The 22,342-nt window shown below is 43.3% G+C and overlaps 1 protein-coding gene across 7 annotated transcripts in view; it reads left to right on the top strand.

The window, feature by feature from the left end:
* arfgef1 (ADP-ribosylation factor guanine nucleotide-exchange factor 1 (brefeldin A-inhibited)) overlaps positions 1 to 22,342 on the top strand; it is an 81,939-nt gene that overhangs the window by 23,654 nt on the left and 35,943 nt on the right. For 4 of the 7 annotated variants that reach the window (XM_080418363.1, XM_080418361.1, XM_080418360.1 and 1 more), the window contains exons 2-8: positions 7,895 to 7,925; positions 12,462 to 12,618; positions 12,946 to 13,092; positions 14,994 to 15,173; positions 18,498 to 18,834; positions 19,047 to 19,172; positions 19,996 to 20,246. In XM_080418363.1, coding sequence (XP_080274489.1) covers positions 7,895 to 7,925; positions 12,462 to 12,618; positions 12,946 to 13,092; positions 14,994 to 15,173; positions 18,498 to 18,834; positions 19,047 to 19,172; positions 19,996 to 20,246 — 1,229 coding nt within the window. The remainder of the gene's footprint in view (positions 1 to 7,894; positions 7,926 to 12,461; positions 12,619 to 12,945; positions 13,093 to 14,993; positions 15,174 to 18,497; positions 18,835 to 19,046; positions 19,173 to 19,995; positions 20,247 to 22,342) is intronic. The other 3 variants (XM_080418364.1, XM_080418362.1, XM_080418359.1) reach the window with 1 other exon arrangement.

Genomic DNA, 22,342 nt, shown 5'->3' with positions numbered 1-22,342 from the left:
ACTCTTATTCAGAACGCGTACAGTAAGTGTGCATACTGCATACTGTTCTGAATGCAAGCGTCAATGTTCACAGACTCGGCTCTGTACTTCATGTTAGCTCTCAATCTAACTAATATCCGCTGAAAAACATATTCTTTCATGGAAAGATTTACCTACAATGTCTGCAAACTTCACATGCAAAACTGCTAGCCTTGCACTGTATCACCAGTCCAGACATTGATTGATAGATTGTGATTTCAATACCACTGTATAGTAAAAGAAAACTTCACTGTTTTAGCTCTATCTATTTGCTGAAATTCATTATTTTATTTAGCTACTACGTCTGCAAACTTCACATGCGTTTTTTTTAACTTGTAGCGCTGTGTTATCTCCTTTCTACTTTCTTTCTTCTTCGCTGTGTACCATTGTGTCTATACTACAGTTCCTCTGGTATTGCTCCGTAAATCTGCCTCTGTAAGCTTCCAGGCAACATGCAGACGTCGGATCAAAATGTACGCAGGTTGAGGCCCCGTCCGCATCCGTACTGAATGTGGAGTATAAAGGTTGTAGTTGTTCAGGGCAGGGGGAGTGTAATTTGCTATCCCTGTTCAAGGTTTCCCTGTACAGTGACAGTCCAGGAATTTGAACAAGATTCACAGTCACACAAGCACGGTTCTCTAACCTCTAGGCTACTCCTGTCCCAGTTACTTGCCTTGCCTGCTTGTATTCTACTTTAGCTTGCTATAGCTGAACATTAGTATTATAAGACGCTGACATAGCTATCTTGTATTTGGTATTCAATCCATGATCAGCATTTAATGCCGTTCATGAACTTCATGTGTAAATTTGATTGCGTATATTAGCCATAAGCCCTTTGTAAAAAAAGAACTAGTATTCTACCAAGCACTCTACACACCTGTGCTGTGTCTGCATTCCTTTGCCAGCTGAGCCTCTGTTTGTAATATAGTCCTTGAGTTCATCCTGGTATCAGTCGGAGCAACAGGCCTTCTCTTGTGGGAACGCTGTTTCATTGTAGGGCACAGCATACATTGCTCACACCTGTACATGTTTGCACACAGATGCACACAGTATGCAGATTTCAAGGAATTTCATTAATCAATAGTTGGTTCACCTTATGGAATGATCAGTGATTCATTGATAAGCGATAATCTTCCTTTGAACCTGAATCTAACACAAATCTACTTTGTAACCTGAATCTACTACAAACCATCTCAGGTTAGGGTTCTAACCTGAGATGGAGGCACTGTGTTAAGATGTTCGATGTTAGATGAATGCTGCATTCCAATTGCAGTGAGCAGAGCACTCTCGTTCTCAATTGCAAGGACGGGGCACTGTAGATGAACACTATCATTTACAGTGGGGAACTACCCGTGTGTGTGTGTGTGTGTGTGTGTGTGTGTGTGTGTGTGTGTGTGTGTGTGTGTGTGTGTGTGTGTGAGATGTGCCGGCGTGCGTGCATGTCCATGTGCATTCATACATGTCACTCACTCTTTGTGCTTTGTAATCTTGCTAGCTCTCAGGAATCTCCCTCACTGCCCTTGCTTGTATCCAGGCCAGTCAGCAGTCAGTCGAGAGGAGAGTGGAGAAATGATTAAAATGATCTTATGTCCAGCTGAGGCACAACTTTAGATGGCTTTTGAATTGGACGGCAAACACCTAGGTATATGGGAGCTCGTTGAATGTAAATAAGAGCGACGAAGGCCCATGCTTAAATAACTGGACTGAGTTTAGTTCAGGCGGCAAGCATCTGGTTTTTAAATTGAAACCATATAGGAAGTGACAATTCATATGAATGGCCGCTAGTTTCGCTATTTCCCCCCTGCTGGCTGCAGAAGCAATAACTCTATTCAAGTTAACGAGTTTTTGGCTGGAATTTACACTTGATTTTATTACCTTAATAAACATTGTCATAAATACTTTATGCGTTCAGTCGCTAGTTTAAAGTCTTCTTTCAATATGTGTTTAGTAAATTATGGTCCCATTAATATTTTTTTATTCATGATAAAGTAGGGTATGTTTCTAGGGCTTCCACTGGTTCTACCGAGTGAAGACCCGCCCTCGCTGTGGTGGCAGCCAATAGCAGTAGTTTCAGGTTTCTTTTCGGGTCCGGAAGTTCAAAGATGGCGGATTTGAATTTGCCGAAAAAGTGTCTTCAAAACAGTCTGTAGAAAACAATGGGGATCCCTTTGTCCATAATTTTTCTTTTTCAGTCTATGGTTTAGTTAGGTGGTGTATAGAGGGCTTGGTTGGCATTTTAGTCCATGATGGGACTAGACCATCTAATCAGTGTCAGTACCACCCAATGTGATGAATTGTTTCTTAAAAGAAACTGAATGAAACAAACAAATTAATTATGCTGTAAGCAGACATTAAAATATATTAAATTAACTTGAATGAATGTAGACTTGACAATGAGAAACCGCAGGGCAATCTCGGACTAAATTTCAGTGGTGAGGCAACTGGCAAGATTTAATGTGGGTCACCTTTTTGTTTTTGAGACGTTTTTAGGGAACTGAGACAGGGGTGTTGTTGAGAGGATGATCTACTGTAACTGACTCTCTGGGGAGAGAAAGTGAAGTTCAGATCATGATTCATCAGTGAAATGGTGGCGATGATCCAAATAGGACTTTAAAAACAAAAATTAAGATTCTAAAATCAATTCTGTATTTCACAGTAGGCCTACCCATTGCAAGTGAATCAAAATATGTATGTTTTTTTTCTTTTTTTGTCTTTCAAGTCTAGTCTTGAATGAACCATAGTAGAGGGATGTGCCGAGGGTGAAGTCGGTTGGATCGTGGTTGTCCCAAAAATATATCATAAATCCGCACATCCCCATATGTTATCTACATAGACTGACGTCATAGACTGGCCCGGACTCCATATTCGGGCATGGCTGATATGGAACTCCATATCGGCATAAAATTGCCGGACAGACACTCCAGATACTCCATATAGAGCTCCATGTATGGGCATATAGGGACACAGACTGACAGACAGGAACAACGGGTACGCTGACAACGGGTACAATGGGTATCTGATGTAATGAATAGGCTGTTCAGTGTCAGCTCAAATTGCCACATTGCACTCCACCTATTTTCCAGCAGATCTAAAAGTTCACCAAGCATCGCGGATGCAACGTATTGTGAACTTGTACGGTATCGGCTATTTCCGTTACGCAATAAATCATGCTTAATGGTCCATTTGGTTACATTTGTCTCATCTGAGTTACCAGTCGCCGTGCGACAGATGCTGCCGTTCCACCACGACACCACCCCAGACAGCTGTTTCATAAACTGCCATACATGCCACTGATGCCAAACGTATGCCAAGGGACCACACCTCTTGAAGCCAAAAGAAAAGTGATATGTCTGCACATAATGGCTGTCCCCAAGGGTGAATTTTCATACTCTGACTTTAATGTAGAGTAATGCTCCCTTTGTGTCCTATAAGTTAGTGTAATTCACTGTGGGGATTGGGGTCAAACGATAGAGCCACGGGGAAGAGGACAGCGCACCTTGAAGTTGAACATGATGAAAACTGCTGCCGCTTTAAGAAGCGGTGAGTCAGGTTTCTGTTGGCTGCTCTCATACATTATGGAAGCCACAAAGGCTTGCTTTGTCTCGGGGTCTGGTTAGCGCTATAGCTCCTCAGAGAGCCGTATGGCCCCCTCCTAATGTATCTGGTCAACATAATGGGTTTCTTATGTAGGCCCCCCACATTAGGGGCCTTGGTTAGCCCTGGATGGGGCCAGATATTAATGTTGTTGAGCTGGGGGAGCATGCTCCAGGCCTGTAAACAGAGCAGTGTGTTTGCTCTCAACTGCTGCAAGGCCGGCACAGCAACTTCTATCTACAGTAGTCATCTCCGGCTCTTTGGGAGAGATTCTGCTTTAGGGCAGATGGAGCTGTTTTGTCAGTGTCTGTAGACACTTTTTTCCTGTCTCTCAGAGAACCAGCCATAGAAACAGCATGATCGGCCTGCTTCATTCTATGAACTCTCGAGAGCAGAGCAGCAGGGGCACCTCATTATGGTAACCATACAAATTGTCCTTTATAGAGGAGGTCGACACCATTCCACTCCTTCCCTGTCCATTGCTTCTGCTTCTTCTTTGATTATTCTGGGGGTCCCAGGATTCAATAGGACAGTCTGTTGAAGGTCAACAGCACTCTCTACACCTAGCACAGCACTCTCAGCACAGGAGCAGAGGCAGGGAATGAGCAGTCTTCTTGGTCAAATAAGTGGTCAAAGTGCTAGCAGTAATGTACCGTTTTGGGGCAAATTGTAGGCTGCAGAAAAATCTCTACCTAAAACGGAAGTGGAAGACATTTGGTGTTTCTCTCCCACTCCCCGTAGGCTGCATGGTGAATACTGGTGGGAAAGAGAATGGCTGGTTTGTTCATTGTGCTGTCTGGCAGACAAAATCAATGTCAAGGTTGAGTTGGTGAAAATGAGATATACATTAACAGCTAAATGTTTGTGCACATGCAAGAGTCTGTTAGCTTTTTATGTCTGTCATTGTAGTATGTGCATGTGTGTCATCATGTTCGTGCACATAACTGAATGCATGTGTGCATTAGTGTCACTCGATTGTGATCATAAATTCAGCTTGTTTGGCTTGAAACCAATAGCTGGTTGATCCATTATGCCAGTGTTGTCATTTGCGGGGCCTCGTTGCTTAGAGCACAGGGGGTTCTATTTAGTTTCTAAGTATTTTTCTATCTCACCACCCCACCCACCGTTACCATGGTTTCAGTGTTTATATCCCCAGGGGTGACAATTCTTCATCAACACCACTTTATTATACACCACCAAACAAATTGGCGTCCTGTTTACACACACACTCATTTGAATGAATTTGGTGACTGGGTGTGTACCTCGCATCATTTTACATGAATCCAATTCTGAACAGGCGGCTGGTCAGTGCATCGCAATTTCGGTTCCGCCCACATTCCGACCACTGACTGCTTACTGCAGAGTAAAATCCTCAGTGTTCATTTAACACAGAGAGTAAAAATGGATGCTATCAGGGTTAAATTAACACTGAGGAGTTGAGTTTGACATGTTTGAGATTGAATGCTAGACCTCTGTTCAGAGAGTGATTCATCAACAGCAGAGAAAAGGCCACACACCACACATCGATTCTGTGGCTTACTGCTTTCTGTGGATGCTTTTTTTTTGCTTGAGAACACACTGTTCGGGTCCAGCACTCTGATTTCCAGGATGTTTAACTACGGTAGGCTGCACTAGCGCTCCTGCTTTCGTGTATAGAGGGGCGGGTGTATAGAGGCGCGGAGAGAATGCGCCTGATCCCATTGGTTCACCGATCTGTCCGTCAGCCCCCGCCCCGTCAACACAACATTACGAGCGACGCCCCACTGCGCTCTGGTTGGTTGGGGAAATGAAACACTTCCTATACCGGGTACACCGTCGCGCTGGTCCAGGCTTTTATTTTTTTAGCAAAACTAAACAGTAAAAGCCTGGAGATCGAGGCTAAACTACGGTAACTAGCACTGGTTAACGCACAAGGGTTCTTGGGAGAGAGAGGAAGCTGGCACTTCCGTTCACGAAAATCTTTACATTTTATTTTTTAATTTCCATTTCTGCTAAGCAGCAAGCTATATATGCTTAGATGATTTTGATTTATATTAGCATAAATTTGCGCTACTGTAACAACGAAACGGAAGTGGGGAGGAGGCTTCACATTCGCTTCATATTTTAATCATGATCAGAGCTCCCGTGTCCTAGACTGTATGACCGGAAACATTTGAAAAAAGAGGCAACAGTCTGGCCACGCGAGACTATAGGGTTGGCAACTTTTAGATTTGCTTTTCCTCTTGTAGCCTAATCACGACTGACTGACTCATTCATGGCCTCTTGCTCCACGGACATGAGCACCACACACTGATTTTCCACAGCATGCACACTCACACACACTCACACTCACTCACACTCACACTCACACAAACACAAGCAGGCTGCAGACATGTCAGGAACAGAGAGCTAGACAGGACTTGGATGAAGGGGCCAGTGGGTCACAGTCCCATTGAATTTGGTTTAGAGTAATAAGATGGAAAGCTGGCATCATGAAATGTCCTTGGATCGCATGTCAGATCCACAGGGACACAGGTTGGCTATGTGTGATATTATACTGTGTGTGTGTGTGTGTGTGTAAATCAAATCAACCAAACCTAATTGACTTCCTTGTGTGTATCAAAGTGACAAAGCACCGTGGTGGACTGGAGTCGAACCCTAGACCAAGCATGCGCGGTGGTGAGCATGTACTATACGGCCCATCTACACCAGACTTTTCAAAGCGAGCGTATGCGTGGTGCGTACAGCGCGTTTGTTTAGATCCAAGTGATTATCCATGATACCGGCTACACCAGGTGCGCGGATAAGCGAGTCCCCCATACGCAGACTTTTAAAATAGGACTGGATCTAAAAGTGAGCGTGTGCGTATATGCACGTGTGTGCGTCGCGTGTGCATGTGTGCGAAAGTTCTCTGGTGTGTTTCCACCGATACCACTGCGCCATCATTCACAGAAACATAATTTCTTCCTTGATACTATTAAGATGAACATATGTTTAAATGATGACCTTCCAATCTTTTTTTTTTTTTTTTTGCAGATAACATACCTTTGTACAAAGTATTTTTAATTCAACACAAAGCTGAAAGCTGTTGCTATTCGACTGTTGCTGTTTCTGTTGCTAGGCATCGTTGTCTATGTAAGAATAATACTGAATGACTTTGTAGCATCAGTTGAGCCTCTCCGTTTCACCATTATCTCACCTCTCTCTATCTCTCACTATAACTTTATCTCTCAGTCTCCTCTTTCTTCTGCACCTCTATGTCATTGCTCAGAGATGGTCACAGACCCTTGCCTTAGATTAGATTAGATGCCTTTATTATCCATAAGGGAAAATTGTTTTGCTCAGGTCAATGCATACATTCAAGACAAGACAATACATAAATATACACCCCAATTAAAACACCCAGTAAAGTACTTCTATAAAAGGTTTAATTATCAATTTAAAAGGGTCTTTAAAAGAAAGCAATGTCCTCTCCACACTTGTGGAATGCCCATAATGTGTTTATGTATGATTTCATGTGTGTGTGCATGTATGCATGTCCATGGAAGCTATTAGCACACCGAGTCCAGCTCATCCAGACACCTGCGTGTGCGTGTGTGTGTGTGTGTGTGTGTGCGTGCGCGTCCTTCATGTCAGCGGATCAGTGTAATAAATACTAACATTGTGCTGGCTCACACGCACACTACCGCACTGGGCGAGTGGTAAACTGTGTTTCTACTGTGTGTGTGTGTGTGTGTGTGTGTGTGTGTGTGTAAACTGTTACTACTGGTCAGTGTGTTACCACATTGATCTGGCTCCTTTCTCTGGGGAAAGAAAAATCACCAAGTGTGTCACTTTGATGGCAACCATCAGGTTCACAAAATACGCACACTCTCATGTTTGCACAAATGACCTTTAGAGTGTGTCTTGAGGTTTCACTCCATATCACCTTTTATGTCATGCAAAGTGTGTGAAGAAGCAAGCAAGCGAGCGTATATGACATGCACGTTACACTACTCCTGTTTGAGCCTGACCTCTGCATGCTCAGCTTTGAGGGAGATGTATATATATTTTTGCAACAGCTGTCTTCTCAGATGCATGTAAACATGCCAGACAGCACATGCTCAGCAGGAACCAGGTCTTTGTCAACGAGACAAATCCTCTGTGTTGCCGAGGGCCTCATAAACTGTAGCCTATGCTGCTATTCCCAGTGGTGTTATTAGCTTAGTAAAACATGGGCAGAATTTACTCTCCCCTAGGCTGATCCTTGACTAACATCTCACACCCTCTCTCTCTCTCTCTCCCTCTCTCCTTGCTATTTCAGAGGAAATCAAAGAAGAATCAGAAAGATTAAGGTAAGCTGATTTTAATTATTTAAAACAAGATCCCTCTCTGTCTGTGCATTTGCAACTCCTACAGGTTAGTTGGGTTGCCTGTTCAGCAGTGTGCGGTACTGAGATGGATAGCGTGTTCCTCAACACGCATTACGCCCCCTCCCAGTGTGAACTCCTCACGGTCAGGTGACGTTTTACACACCCGCCCCCAAGACGAACCAGTAGGGGGTCAACAGTGATAGGGACTATATTCGTGAATTGGGATTTGGCATAATGACTGAAGTGGGAGGAAAATTAAATAATTGTAAGAAAGAATTGGGGAGAAAAGGGAAAATCAGGTGGTCATTTAAATGGGTTTGTCTGCCTGTCTCTGCTCGTTCAGGCCCTGTAAGATTCAAGGCAAGCAGCCCTCCCTCCCTCTCTCTCAATCGCTGTGGGTCATTCTTGTGTTCAGTGAAGGGGGTTGTCTCTGTGCTGTCTGTAGTGTGTTTCTGTGTTTGCCCCTTGCCTCCTTGTTAATGGGTTCCTCCACAAACCCCTGCCTGTTGCCCAAGTCCTGTTCGAAAGAGTGTGTGTGTGTGTGTGTGTGTGTGTGTGTGTGTGTGTGTGTGTGTGTGTGTGTGTGTGTGTGTGTGTGTGTGTGTGTGTGTGTGTGTGTGTGTGTGCGTGTGCGTGCGTGCGTGCGTGAGTGTATTTGCATGCGCTGCGGGTGCCCCGGCTGCCAAGTAGCGCAGGCCTTGGAATGAAATGCAGCATGATTGCCACTCCTCTACCCCTTCCTCGCTGCTGCCAGCTTCTCTCTCTGTCTTTCTTTCTCTCTCTTGTTATCTCTCTGTCTCTCTCCATTCACATTCCTTTCCTCTGATTTGCACATAAACAGAAAAACCACATCGGCATGTTTCAGAGACCAATGTTGTCTTGAAGAAGCCCCCTGGGTCTGTGGTTGAGGGTTTTCTGATAAATATAGACATATCATAAATGTTTGACCAGTATCTGTGCCTTTTCATGGTCCCATGGTGTTAATTTCTTATCACCCCTCTGACTAGACTACTACTGCCTCAACACAAGTCCATGCACCACTTTAGAACCAGAACCTTCTTTTTATTGCAGCTTTTCCTATACTGGACAAAATCCACACTGCCAGCTTAGCTTATACTTTAGCTCTAAGGAAGACTTTACCTCTGAGGAGCCATTGCCACCTCTGTAGCTGAATGACTGAAGTACACTTAAAGGGATATTTCACTTTCAAATAAAATAAACATTAAAAAAAAAAAAATTAAAGTTATGGCAAAATCACATCCCCCTCACACATTAGTAGGACACTCTAATGCGTGAGGGGGCCGTGATTTTTCCATTACTTTTTTCATTTATTTTTAATATATTTTTTAAATGTTTATTTTATTTGAAAGTGGAGTATCCCTTTAACACATTGACCGCCAGAGGTTAATCTCATAATGTACTCACCAGTGCCAACGTTTTATTGTTGTTTTTTGTTTTTTTCACGTCGCCATAGATCTTGTTAAAATCCTTAAGATTGAGCCGTACACGGTCTGTTTACATCGGCGACATCTCCCTGCGTGTACCAGTCCAAACCACGTGTCAAACGGAGCCGCCATGTTTGAGTTCTGACCGTTTATGTTAACATGGGAAATGCGAGGATGAAAAACTACATAGGTTTACAGGGCTTTTTGTGTACGACTTAGAATGGAGGCAGACGGGAAACAAAAAACGGGATCGCACTTCCGGTCGACTTCGGGTGGTGTTACACTGAAAATGGTCCCCCTAGAAAATTGAAAAAAAAAAAAAATTCGAAAAAAAGGAAAAAGCACCACAGCCCGTAGGCTACGGGATCGGCGCTTAACCGTTGGATTTAACGGCCCGTAGAACTACGGTCCCGGCGGTCAATGTGTTAAAGAAGAATTTTGGACTAAGTTTTTCTTACCTTTTCTATGATGTTATGATATCTTAGGATGAATGGTACAGTAGAAAAATGTCATAACTCCATCCCAGGTCCGCCACAGCTTAAAACGTGCGCGGATAGGCCTTGCGTTAGATCACATATTTTCATATATTTTTATTTTTATTTTTTAGATCTGACGTTCATAGTGACAGAACACTATGCAACCATCTCGAGACGAGATTGAAATCTCGAGATTTCAATCTTGTCTAGCGAGACTTCTGTTTTTTTCTTTTCTTTTTTGGACAGTGTTCTGTCACTATGAACATCAGATAAAATAAAAAAAAAGCTATGAAAATATGTGCTCTAACGCAAGGCCTATCCGCGCACGTTTTAAGCTGTGGCGGACCCAGGATGGAGTTATGAAAATGTTCTACTGTACCATTCATCCTAAGATATAACATCATAGAAAAGGTAAGAAAAACTTACTCCAAAATTCTCCTTTTTTTTTTTTTAAACGTTTTGTTTATTCGTTTTTGTTTTTTTTGCATACTCACAAGTAATACAGTAATTACTGAAGCAAATAAACAGAGTATCTACAAAGGGTCAAAATAATTAAGTTACAGGATAGAGAAATCTCAAGTATGAAAAAAGATAAATTGAATAGGATATCCAAAATTCTCCTTTAACTCATTGAGTGCCCAAATTATTATTATCTTTTTCTGGGCATTACGATTTAAAAAAAAAAAAATTCAAAGTAAAAAAAAAGTGCTTAGGAAGCGAGATACAGCCTTTTTCAGTTATAAGTTAAACAAGGAGTGGATGGAGCTGCAAATCTTCAGATAATGATATCTTGGGTTCAAAAAGTTTTTTTTTTTTTTTTTTTTAAACACGTGAAACACGTTAATGGCACGTTGCACCATAGCGCTAAAACACGTGAAACACGTTAATGGCACTCAATGAGTTAAAGGTTCGATGACATTTATTTTCACATTTTAAATTTTTTATGTTTTTTGAGGGGGGTTTTATGACCTCAATTACACCCAAAAAATCTGAACTTTGAACATTCAGTGGATTTTCTGTGGTCTGGGGTTTTCTGAATAATTAGGCTGAAAAGTAATCTGAGCTTGGCCCTTCGACAGTGAGGTCACAGTCGATTAATCCCGCCCACTCTCCTCCTCGCCCCTCCCCTTCCCTATCCTTTCCTTTGGGGGGGGGCGGAGCAGAGGCGATGATTGACAGGCAAAATCCCTCACCAGCGACACCCGCAGGCAAAGATTTCTTTTTTCATTGCAGTTGAAAAGGCTTTAGAAATATGAGACAAAAACACCTACAGTGAATCACTGGAGTGGAATTTTCAGTTAAAACTTTTTGTACACGTTTGAAGGACCAGGACAAAGACTCTGAATGTGGTGTAAACATGTATGTCATGATACCTTTAATGTCCATATTATGAATATAAGCAGCAGTATAAAGCAGAGGTTGGGCTGGCTCTAGGGGTGGGGGCAGGCTGGCTGAGTCCAGAAATAAACTACAGTAGCAGGGTAACGGCTCCCTGCAGACGCGCTACACAATAGGAGAGACTGAGTCAAGCCAATACTGTAGAGTTGATGGCCTTAGCTGAATCACTGCTCTGCTGTGATGTCATTGTAAAAAGAAAAAAGGAAGATTGGTTTGACCTGCTAGCCAAATGGTTAGGGTGCATATCACATGGCCGGCCGCAATGCTCTGATCAGCGAGTACCCGGTTCGATTCCCAGCCAGCAAGACCATTTACTGAATGTCACCCCCCCCTGCTCACCCTGTTTCTCCTCTGTTGCTGCCAACACAGGAAATAATTCCTAAAGATATGTTGGAAAGAAGATAGGAAAGGAAAATCAAATGGCAGGGAAGGCACTGAAGAACACATGTCCACACTGGAGAGCATCCAGATAATACCTGTGTTTTTAATCTGATCTATTATTGGCTTTTTTATTGGCCTTTTCTCCTCTCCTCTGCTCTCCTCTCTGTCTGCGCGGTCATCCCTCTAAACGAGCTGAAGTCATCCTTTTTCTCTGCCAAGACATAAACAAATAAAAACCCCATGGCACCATGCCCCCTCTCTCTGTGTCCATCTCCCTCATCCTCTACTAAGTGCACAGTGCAGTCTGGGTGTGGTACCACCATGGCTGCTGGGGGATGCTTGAGCGACACGAACCACTGCCATCCTTTACATCTACACCTCCAGAGCGAAAGAACAGAGAAATATAGTTTCAGCATTTGATTAATGGCACAGTTATGAGCCCGTGGCTGGTAGATGCTCACTCAGCGAAAAACAAAAAACGAGGCATAGTCGTTGAATATGAAGCCTACAGCATTGCCTCCTCTGCCAAGCCAGAGAGATGAATTTCCAGCCCATTCAGTCACTATACTGAATACAATGTAATAAGAAATATATGTGTATTTGCCTATTCCCCTGAGGTTAGCATGTATTCAATGCAGGATCTGCATTTTTCTTCATTAATTTCTTTTTTTCCCTATATCTTAGCACGCAAAGGCTCAGCGCTTTGCTCGACATGAGATCAGTACAAGCTGAAGTGGTAGTGGTGGCAGAACAGACCCTGTGATCAGTTTTTTTTATCAGACACTCTCCCTCTCTCTTTGTATGTTCTTCCGTCTCAGTCCGCCCCCGGGAGATGGCAAATCGGGCTCCAGCACTTTACCGCCAATCAAATCGAAGACCAACTTCATCGAAGCCGACAAATACTTCCTGCCGTTCGAGCTGGCGTGTCAGTCCAAATGTCCGCGCATCGTCATCACCTCACTTGACTGTTTACAGGTCAGTGGTCGGGGGGGCTGGGAACGAAACCAAAGTGTGTGTTTGTGTTTGGATGAGACATTAAGTTGTATTTACTGTGCTCTCCACTGTCTGTTCATGCCTATAATCCAATGTTGGCCATGTCGCACTGAGCAGTGTAGTTCATGTTTGAATGCTTCATCATCAGTAATTTCTGAATTCAGTTAAAGGCTGAATTTAGCAGAGTGCAAGTCATCATGACTATCTGAACAAAGTGGCCACCATGTCATGTTATACATCACGTTGTTTCTGTGTGTGTGTGTGTGTGTGTGTGTGTGTGTGTGTGTGTGTGTGTGTGTGTGTGTGTAGAAGCTGATTGCATACGGTCACCTGACAGGCAGTGCCCCGGACAACACAGCCCCTGGCAAGAAGCTGATCGACCGAATCATAGAGACCATCTGCGCCTGTTTCCAGGGACCACAGACTGATGAAGGCGTACAACTACAGATCATCAAGGTGTGCCAACTCTTCCCTCTCGCACATGTGTGTCTGTCTGGAGGGATAGCGATTCATTATACGTACAGTATATAAATTATTTATATTGTTATCCAGCATCTACCATTGACACAGCAGTCACTAAGTGAACCGTATAGAGTATAGCAGTGAGGTGCTGGAAGTACACGTCACATTCCATTCCAACATAAGGGATTTCATTACCAGCCATAATGTCTTAACAATTCAATGTACTGTACAATACCACTAGGATCCTGGTTGTAAAACGATCCTATATGCTCCTGTAGAAGCCACAAGTCTGTATGCAATCACTGTAGTTTTAAAAGGATCCCTGGCTAATGAGCCTTATATGCCTTAATACTATTATCCTATTATAATTGCCCTCTATAACTAAAATTACAAATTAAAAACACCTTCTATATGTTCTTTGTTTTAGAAATAGTTCATCAGGACAATGCCTGTCACAAGTTGATGATGTAATTTGTCCATGTGTGGTCCAGCCCTATGGAATACATGTGCTAATAAAAACATCTAAAATATTGAATTGATGCTCATATTAACCTTGAGAAGTATTAAGTTGTTTTTTTGTTATGTTTAGGTTAAGTACGATTGTTTATCACTGGACCACATAGACAAATTACATCGTCAACTTGCGACGGGCGTTGTCCCACTTGAGTAAAAGATTAACTATTTCTAAAATAAAGAAATTATTCAAGGTGTTTTAAATTTGAGTTATAGAGGGCAATCATAATGTATTAAGGCATCTAAGGCTTATTAGACAGGGATCCTTTAAAGAAAAACATGTTTAACTAGCGATCTCACAGAGAAATACTCCATCCTCACAATGCTGTGAGTGTAACATGCGGTGACGTCCCTGATTGGTGGAGCTCGCGTTGCTATGGAAATCCCCCCCCCCCCAATTAATGAATGGTTAATCCAGAATCCAAAAATGAAGAAAAAATGTAATCCAAGACTCAAATTAATAACGGCGAAACTATACAAAAAATCCGGCTCATGCACGAAAGACGCACGCACCTGGGCCCTCGTGTGCATGTGAATAAGCTCTGGTTGAACTCTATGGGCACACCCATGCGCGTTCTTTGCTTGTGCATGAGCCGGTTTAGGTTCCGGGTGTTTTAAACATTTATTTACTACTTCTTTGGTGATATTTTGGAAGGTTTCTCTGTGGACTTCGGTAGAACAGAATCTGCGTTTTGGACTTCATGGACGGATTTTTATATACTTTCGCTGCTGTGTTTGAGTTTTTTCTACATTTTTGGATTCTGGATTCACCGTTAAAAAAACTAAACTAAAACTCTGCGCGAGTCAAAGACTCAAAAACACTGGTTAGGTAAACGATAGAAATAAATTCATTTCTTGGGTGAACTATTCCTTTAACGTACGTACTGTAGAGATGACCTCAGCAGGTTTACATTGTTTCTGCTAGGTCAGTTTGTATCTGTCACGCATTCTGCAACATAACACAGGGGGACATTGCTATCTGAACCATTCATACCATAAAAACAGCATTTTCCTGCTCGGGTGGCGCAGTGGTAAAGTGCCTGCCCACCACCGCGTAGGCGGGGGGTTCGAATCCACCACGCATCGTCGATCGTATAAACAAACACTATTGGCCCATTTCCAGGGGAGCGGAGCCGTGCGGGGAGGGTGATATTTGTCTCCCATTCTCCCACGGGCTGGGGCAGCACCTGTCAGCAGGGAGTATTGGGCGGTGGGGGCTCCTGGCTGTCAGGCGAGTCGGCAGGATACAACAGCAGTGGCAACACACAAATGTGTGTGGGGAGGAAGTAATTGACATAACGACTAAATTGGGGAGAAAATAAAATGTATTGATTACCGCTATTCATGCCCCATGCTGTCACAATTGATCCTCTCTCTCTTAGGCTCTGCTGACCGCTGTGACGTCCCAGCACATAGAGATCCATGAGGGCACCGTCCTCCAGGCAGTGCGGACATGTTACAACATCTACTTGGCCAGCAAGAACCTCATCAACCAGACCACGGCCAAGGCCACGCTCACACAGATGCTCAATGTCATCTTCGCCCGCATGGAGAACCAAGCAGTATGTCCTCACACTTACTTCAGTACTGTATACAGACACACACACACACAGATACACACACGGATGCACACACAGGCATACGGGGAAACAAAGGGCCAATGCTACACTTGGGTCTCATTATACTACTCTATATATCGCTTGGGAAAAGCAATGTATAGCCAGTGAAGCAATCTGTAAACTGAGTGTACAAAATCTTGACTCGACAATTCTATTGGGTTTCAGTTGCAAAGTAACACTATAAAGGGTTGTTTTGACAAAACAAGTGGCATTATTTTAGGACACAATGAGCCTGCACACTACAGTGTGCGGCGGATGTTCTGTTTTGCTAGGTGGTTCACTCATACCACTGTTCAGGAATGGGTAGTTAAGTTATAACATTGGCTTTGTGCTCCAGAGAGGTTTTTAACCACTTTCAACCTGGTGTCAATATTTTGCGCATATCATTATGGCTCCAAAAATGTAAGTTTTTATAAAAGAAAAAAGAAGAAAAGAAAATAAATGGCAAAAGTAGCAGATCTACAAGCTCACAACACATCACGATGCGACACGTTGTGAGCTTGTAGAAGCATATAGGGCATAAGTGGTTAAGGTGCTGCATTCAAAACAAGCTTGCTCTAATGTCATCTTTTTTTCTTTTCAACTGACACTTTCCCCCCCCCTCCTCCCTCACGTGCCTCCCTCCCCCCCTCCCTGTCACCCCTTGGACACATAGCTTACAAATCACAAGCTATCTTGGTCTCTGGCCTCCAGAAAGCGTGACCGCCAGGTAAAGCGCACAGGACTGCCGTGACTTGCCTGATCTAAATTCTGAACTCTCTCCTGCGTGTGTGCGTGCGCGCGCGTGTGTTGCATCAGGCTTAAATTCATCCACCCATACACTCATGTGTTTCCTCCTGCGCTCCAGCTCTGGAGCCAGTATGCCATGTGGTTCCACCGTGCTTGTTGTGGCCTTCGTTGACTTGCCTACAAATCATCTAGCTTCCCTTGCACCGATTTCACGTTTTACTTTGTCATTCACTTGCGGGTGCTTTGAGTGCCCGCGTGTGTGTATGTGTTTGTGTGTGTTTGTTTTACGGCAGCCGTGCCTCTCAGTTTTGTCAATTTACTGTTGTTATTGTTTGTTTGTTGTATCCAGTGAACCCAAAATACTTATTTCAAAGCAGTGACAGGCTGGTGCTGACTGAGTCAGACTGAGTCAGACTGAGAAAGACATTATAGTAAGAAAGAAACAGCGACAGAGATGGAAAGACAAGGCAGACATTGAGGCAGAGATGGGAGGAACAGACTTGCGTTGTCGCTGCCCGCATAGTGTTAGGTCGTTCCACACAGGGTGATGCACTTTGTGTTGTGATGGTGTGTAGATATGTTGTCACCCTTCCTGCCTCGGCGTGGTGCAGTCCCACAGACACACAGCCTTTTACTCCTCCCCACTGCCCCCCTCCCCCCCCCCTCCTCTCATCCCTCAGTCTCAGCCACTGAGGTGGCATTTAAATAATGAGCTTATTCTGTTGGCTCTGACACGGCTGTCCCCTCAAGTGTAGCTGCGTGTGTCTGGCCGAGTTACCGTCGCCCTTGTTCGATACTAATTGTTTTGCTTGGACCGCTGCGTCATTGAATTTTAGATGTTTACATTTAAATCGACAGAGACAAATAGATTTCATAAAAGCCGTTTGTGTATGGTGGATCATGTGACATACAAGTTTTGACTGCTTTGGCAAAATATAGTAAAAAGATGGATTTTTGTGGAGAAATGTCAAGAAAGGCATAATGTTATGAACTGCGGCCAGGGAGACGATGGGAAAGGGAGTTAAGTTAACGACTTTAACCCCTGTGTCCCTATTTTGGGCTAGTCATTATAGCTCAAATAAATTGTCAAAACAAATTCAAAAATAGAAGATCTACAAGCTCAGAGTGTCTTGCATCACGAGGCGTTTTGAGCTTGTAGATTTGCTATTTTTGAAAATGGTTTAATAGGGCTTAAGTTGTTATAATAGACCACCTCTGCTGAAACATAATCACATTGATCGTCAGCCTCCCTGTGCTCGGCAGATTTATAAGATTAGGTATGGTTATTTATTTAGCAGCTAATCTGCTGCAGAGTTAAGGATTACCATCCATCACCATTGTTTTTTAATGCTGTTTATATTTCCATCTGTGGCCTGCCTCTTTAATTGAAACATGCTTTTCATATCTCTTAGTGGCTTGGTTGTTTCCATCTTTTTAATGGTTTTATTTATTTTCCATGGTCAAACCTACAAATGCACTTGGATTGAAACTGCACCGTGGGCTGTAATTAGTTGAGCTTGGCTGAGAAATATAAAAATAGATATAATTGACCTTAACTGCTTGCAATTAATGTTTGCTCTTTCTTTTGGAAGTTCTGTAATGTTTGATGTTGCAGCTATGAACGGCATAATGAATGTCTTGCGTCCACTTCTACATACTGTTTTCTCTTGTGCAGAGATCCACACTAAAGCAACGGCTCTCAAATAGTTTCTCTTGGAACCCAAATATTAGCCTTTATTTTTTCACCTTGTTAGCAAGCAAAACTACTAGCAAGCAAAACTACTACATAAGACAATGTTATAATTTTGCCCGATCATTACGCTGATGAAGGCATAGAACCGAAATGCATCCCACTGTCCTTTAACCCGTCTTACTTTAAAATAAAGTGCTGCCATTATTCTCTTTATAATTTTGCCAGTGACCATGTACCCACTGTACGTCTGGATACCGATCCAGCAACTGAGGAACACTGAACTCCAAAATAGCATCACTGTCCAGCGCTCCACATAATAAGCAGCAAGCATGACGCATCAGACATGCTGTATGAGCCATTTCCCATCAAAAAAATACCTCACGCCCCCCCAACACACGAAAATAGGTTGGGTTCACGTAAGAGAGCATGAATCGATTCCACACAGCTTGTCTCACCACTCGCTCGGTAGCATGTCCAACTTCACAATGAGTGCTCATTCATAAAACAATCCATCCTGACACACTCCTGATATTTAAGGAGGCCCGGAGGAGCCTTTTTTCTGTTCCGCAGTCCCAAAGCCACCCGATGACACCTGGAGGCGTTGTGGCTGTGCTTTGGGCTCTGTGAGCCTTCAGGGAATGTTGGTAGGCTGTTGAAGCTTGGAATTGGTATGATGAGCCTTGTTTATATTTTCTTAACCAACTTCTCTCTGTCTCTGTGGGTGTGTCTGTGTGTGTGCCTGTTATCTGTGAATACATGCGCTGAGATGTGATTTTTTTTTGGTTTGTGTGGCTGTTTGCATGCTCAATGTGTGTTTGGTTTTGTGCGTGTGTGTTTCTGGACAGCTGCAAGAAGCAAAGCAGCTGGAGAGAGAGAGACATCGGCAGCACACGGAGCCCGAGCCCGATTCCCCCGAGCTCCAGACCCACATCCATGCCCAGGACAAGGTCCAGGAGGCCAACGGGCCTGTTGTCACACCCACTGCCACCATTCCATCCACCCCATCCACCCCCGCCCCCGAGGGCAGCAGCAGGGCTGTGTCCGGGGAGCAGGAGGACCAGGGTGAGTCGGGCCCCGCCGACGAGAATCCTGACCCGGAGAACGGCTCCGTCTTCCGCCCGGTGGAGAACGAGCAGACGGAGGCGGACCAGGGCACCGCAGCGGCACAAAGTAAGGCTTCAAGTAAGAGTAATGGACCACTGGAGCGCAATAAGTTATCTGATGTTATTCATCAGCTAATGGGGATCCTAATAAATTCAATAAACTCAATACAAGTAACACATTGAACAAGCGATAGAAGAGAGACAAAAAGACAATTCCATCGATACTGATATGCAGGTTTTAGTCTTGAGTGTATGCAAGTTTGTCTCCGACAAGTGTGTGTTCCTGTCCAGATGCAGCAGCGCAGCAGCGCGAGGAGCCACGGGACGACGAGGAAGAACAGACTCCAAACTATGAAGAGAAAGCCCAGGAGATTGTCCAGAGTATTCTGCGAGAGGTTGTCAACACTGTAGCAGCAGGTGTGAGCCAATTTCAGTGATGATTTCTAATGGTTCCAGTGAACTCCAAGTCTCATCACATTTCTATTTGTGTTTGCATGGTATATCTCTTGCCTTATCGCTTTCCTTACCTGAACCAATGGTAAAACTTTATTGATCATAGGAAACAGTACAGATGTCGACATTTGGACTAAAATAGCACTCAGGGACACTGCTCCCATAAATAGCTCAGTGCCTTTCCTGCTGGGAAAATGGTAAAGATAGGATAGGTCACAAACACCCCAGAGATCCCTAAAGTTCCCTATTGGGAGTATCCTACTGCATGGTACTGGCACTACTCGACTCTACATGCTTCTTTTCCTTTTCCACTGCAGAGAGGACCCAATGTCCAAGCAACCCTATTCTGGGGGCAAACATTCAGAGAAAATAGGCAATCTACAAGTTCACCACATCGCAGTGAAATTGTTGAACTTGAAAACTATCTCGGAACCAATCAGGTCGCAGAACAAATGTTACGGGTCCATTAAGGTTCGGGTTAGTCATTTTGGACCTGTGAAGAGCTCTAGCTTTGTGACACATTGGGAGCTTGTAGATATTTTCACAAACACCATCGTACGATGAAGTACAAATGGGTTTAAGTGATAGTGCCTTACTACAACTGTTTATTTATATTAAAAAAATAGCTATTTGTACTGTCAAATATGGTCTGAAAAATCGACCGAAAAATCTGGAATTTTGAGTATGGAAAAGTGTGATTTTTGTTTTCTTCTTCTTTTAAAGAAAAAATTTGTCACTGCATTCCTGTGGTCAGATTAACTCATTCTCTGTCCATTCGCTGCTGCAGGGCATTGCCTCGACCCTGCCCACCTGTGCTCTGACGGCAAGGAGCCTGGTGTTGAGGGCGAGTCAACGGAGTTGGAGCCCACCGAGGGGGTGACGGAGGTCACCCAGAGCTCCCTGGAGGACGAGAGCAGCACACTGGGCAGCGACAGTGAGCATGTCCATGCCAACGGCATCCCTGGCACCCCCATCTCTGCCAGCTTCACCCCGTCTCTGCCCGACGACAGGCTGTCTGTCTCCTCCACTGACACTCAGGTTAGAGAGTTGGCACAGCAATATAATGGCACGGTGCTTGTTTTTGTTTGTGTTGAATTTCAATTTTATGATGAAAAACACCTGAAGCGCAGCTAGTCAACTAGTCTATTAAACAGTGCTGCTCCTGCTAGTCGACACAGAAATAATAGGACAAAAAGCTGCAGTCACGACTTGTCGATGTTAATCTTCCCATTTCCTGATTTGCTCAAGTTCTTTATTTCCCTGAGTCCTGTCTAAAAGGCAGCAATCAATCAGGCAGTTTGAAGCTTTGTAATGTGGCGGCTGCCTCCAAGCATTACACTCAAAGGGAAAATAAAGTACCTTCCCCCACAAAAACACACCACCGTAATGTCCGTCAGAATACACTGAAGCACACAGGTCCTAGGCTCGGGTCCTAGGCACACGTCCATTCAGCAAAGTTGAATTGAACCATGGTTTTCCCGTTAGGATTGCACGTTTTGTTGAATCAACAACATATTTCTTCACATGCTTTTTTTTGTAGGATATTTTAGTTTTTTGAACAACATGAAAACCATGAGCATTTTGCTCATGGTTTTCATGTTGTTCAAAAAACTAAAATATTCTTTTTTTTAACACATTGACTGCCAGAGTTTATTCATAATGTACTCACCCCTGTGCCAGCAATTTGCGTGTTTTTTAATTTTTTTGTTTTGTAATTTTTCATTCAAATACATTCTCTGATTGTGTTGTCAAGCACCTACGATTGTTCCACCAGTAGAGAGCAGCACATCCAAACATTGATCACCTCGCTCGCCCCCTCCCAAACAGGCCCACGTCATATCCGGTCATTCAAAGGATGTGACGTTTTCGACAATTCCCGGCCCGCTGATCGGCCTGAAAACGATGTGATACACTACGACGATGACTGTTAGTCACCCGGACCAAAGAAAATAGAAGTTGAGCTGTCCGTTTGTCTTTTATACCGTGTGAAAAACCGTGTTTTTCCTTATTCTGGCCGAAAATCACCGGAGAAAAACAACGTGACCCGGAAATGAATTTTTTTTTTACATCCGGCTCCGGGTGAGTGTGACGTAAGTGGAAAACGAAAGTGTTGATGAGAAATAAACACAGCCGTGCGATCACAGATTAAACAATGAAAATTCAAAACAACGCGTCAACCCGTTCTTTGGAATCCTGGCACTCAAGCGATGGATTTGAAAGAACGTATCGATGCGATCTTGGCACTGTATGTGTTAACTCTCTCAGTGCCAGACCCCGAGTTATCCCGAGTTTTAGGGTTATACCCTCAGTGCCAGAACGAAAAATAAAAAAATAAAAGTTTTTTTTTCTTTTTTTTTTTGAAAAAAAGTGTTCAGAACCCAAGATATCATTATCTGAAGATTTGCAGCTCCATCCACTCTTTGTTTAACCTATAACTGAAAAAGGCTGTATCTCGCTTCCTAAGCACTTTAATTTTACTTTGAACAAAAAAAAAGTTGGCAAAGTTCGCAATATTTTTTGTGTTTGTGTATGTTTAACGTGTAATTAAACGTTGCTCAAATCCCTAGAATTTACACTATGTTGAAATATTTTTAGGTATGGACTATTTTTGGTTGACTTAACACATTGAGTGCCAAAAACGGTCCGGACCGTTTTTCATAATCCAAACGAGGAGTGCCAAAAACGGTCCGGACCGTTTTTGGGAAAAAATATTATTATTATTATTATTATTTTTATTTTTTTTTCCTTCACAGCACCAGGAGATATAATTTTTCGAAGATTTAGACTCCAATCCACTTCCTGGTTAACTTATGACTTCAAAAGCCTGTATCTCGGCTCCTGTGTACTTTTTTATTTATTATGCATTTTTGACTATTTTTGACTATTTTCAACTGGCTGCAACTATGGAACGGATTACCTAATGTTTTTAATTTTTTCCCCCCGATTGTACGAGACCCCTGTGTGTGTAATGAGGGGATCACCGTGAGGACGGTGATCACTGAAAATATTTTGTGACTACTTGAAAAAGGTTCAAAAATGGTTAAAAATCCAGGCACTGACTGTACCCTGTTTTAAAAAAAACCTGGCACTCAATGTGTTAATTATATACTTGATAGTGATGTTTTACTCACCCC

Source organism: Gymnoscopelus braueri (assembly GCF_963280865.1).
Source record: "Gymnoscopelus braueri genome assembly, chromosome: 21".
NCBI classification, from domain to species: Eukaryota; Metazoa; Chordata; class Actinopteri; order Myctophiformes; family Myctophidae; genus Gymnoscopelus; species Gymnoscopelus braueri.
Note: the sequence above shows the minus strand (reverse complement) of the source record. Positions and strands in the feature narration are given on the sequence as shown.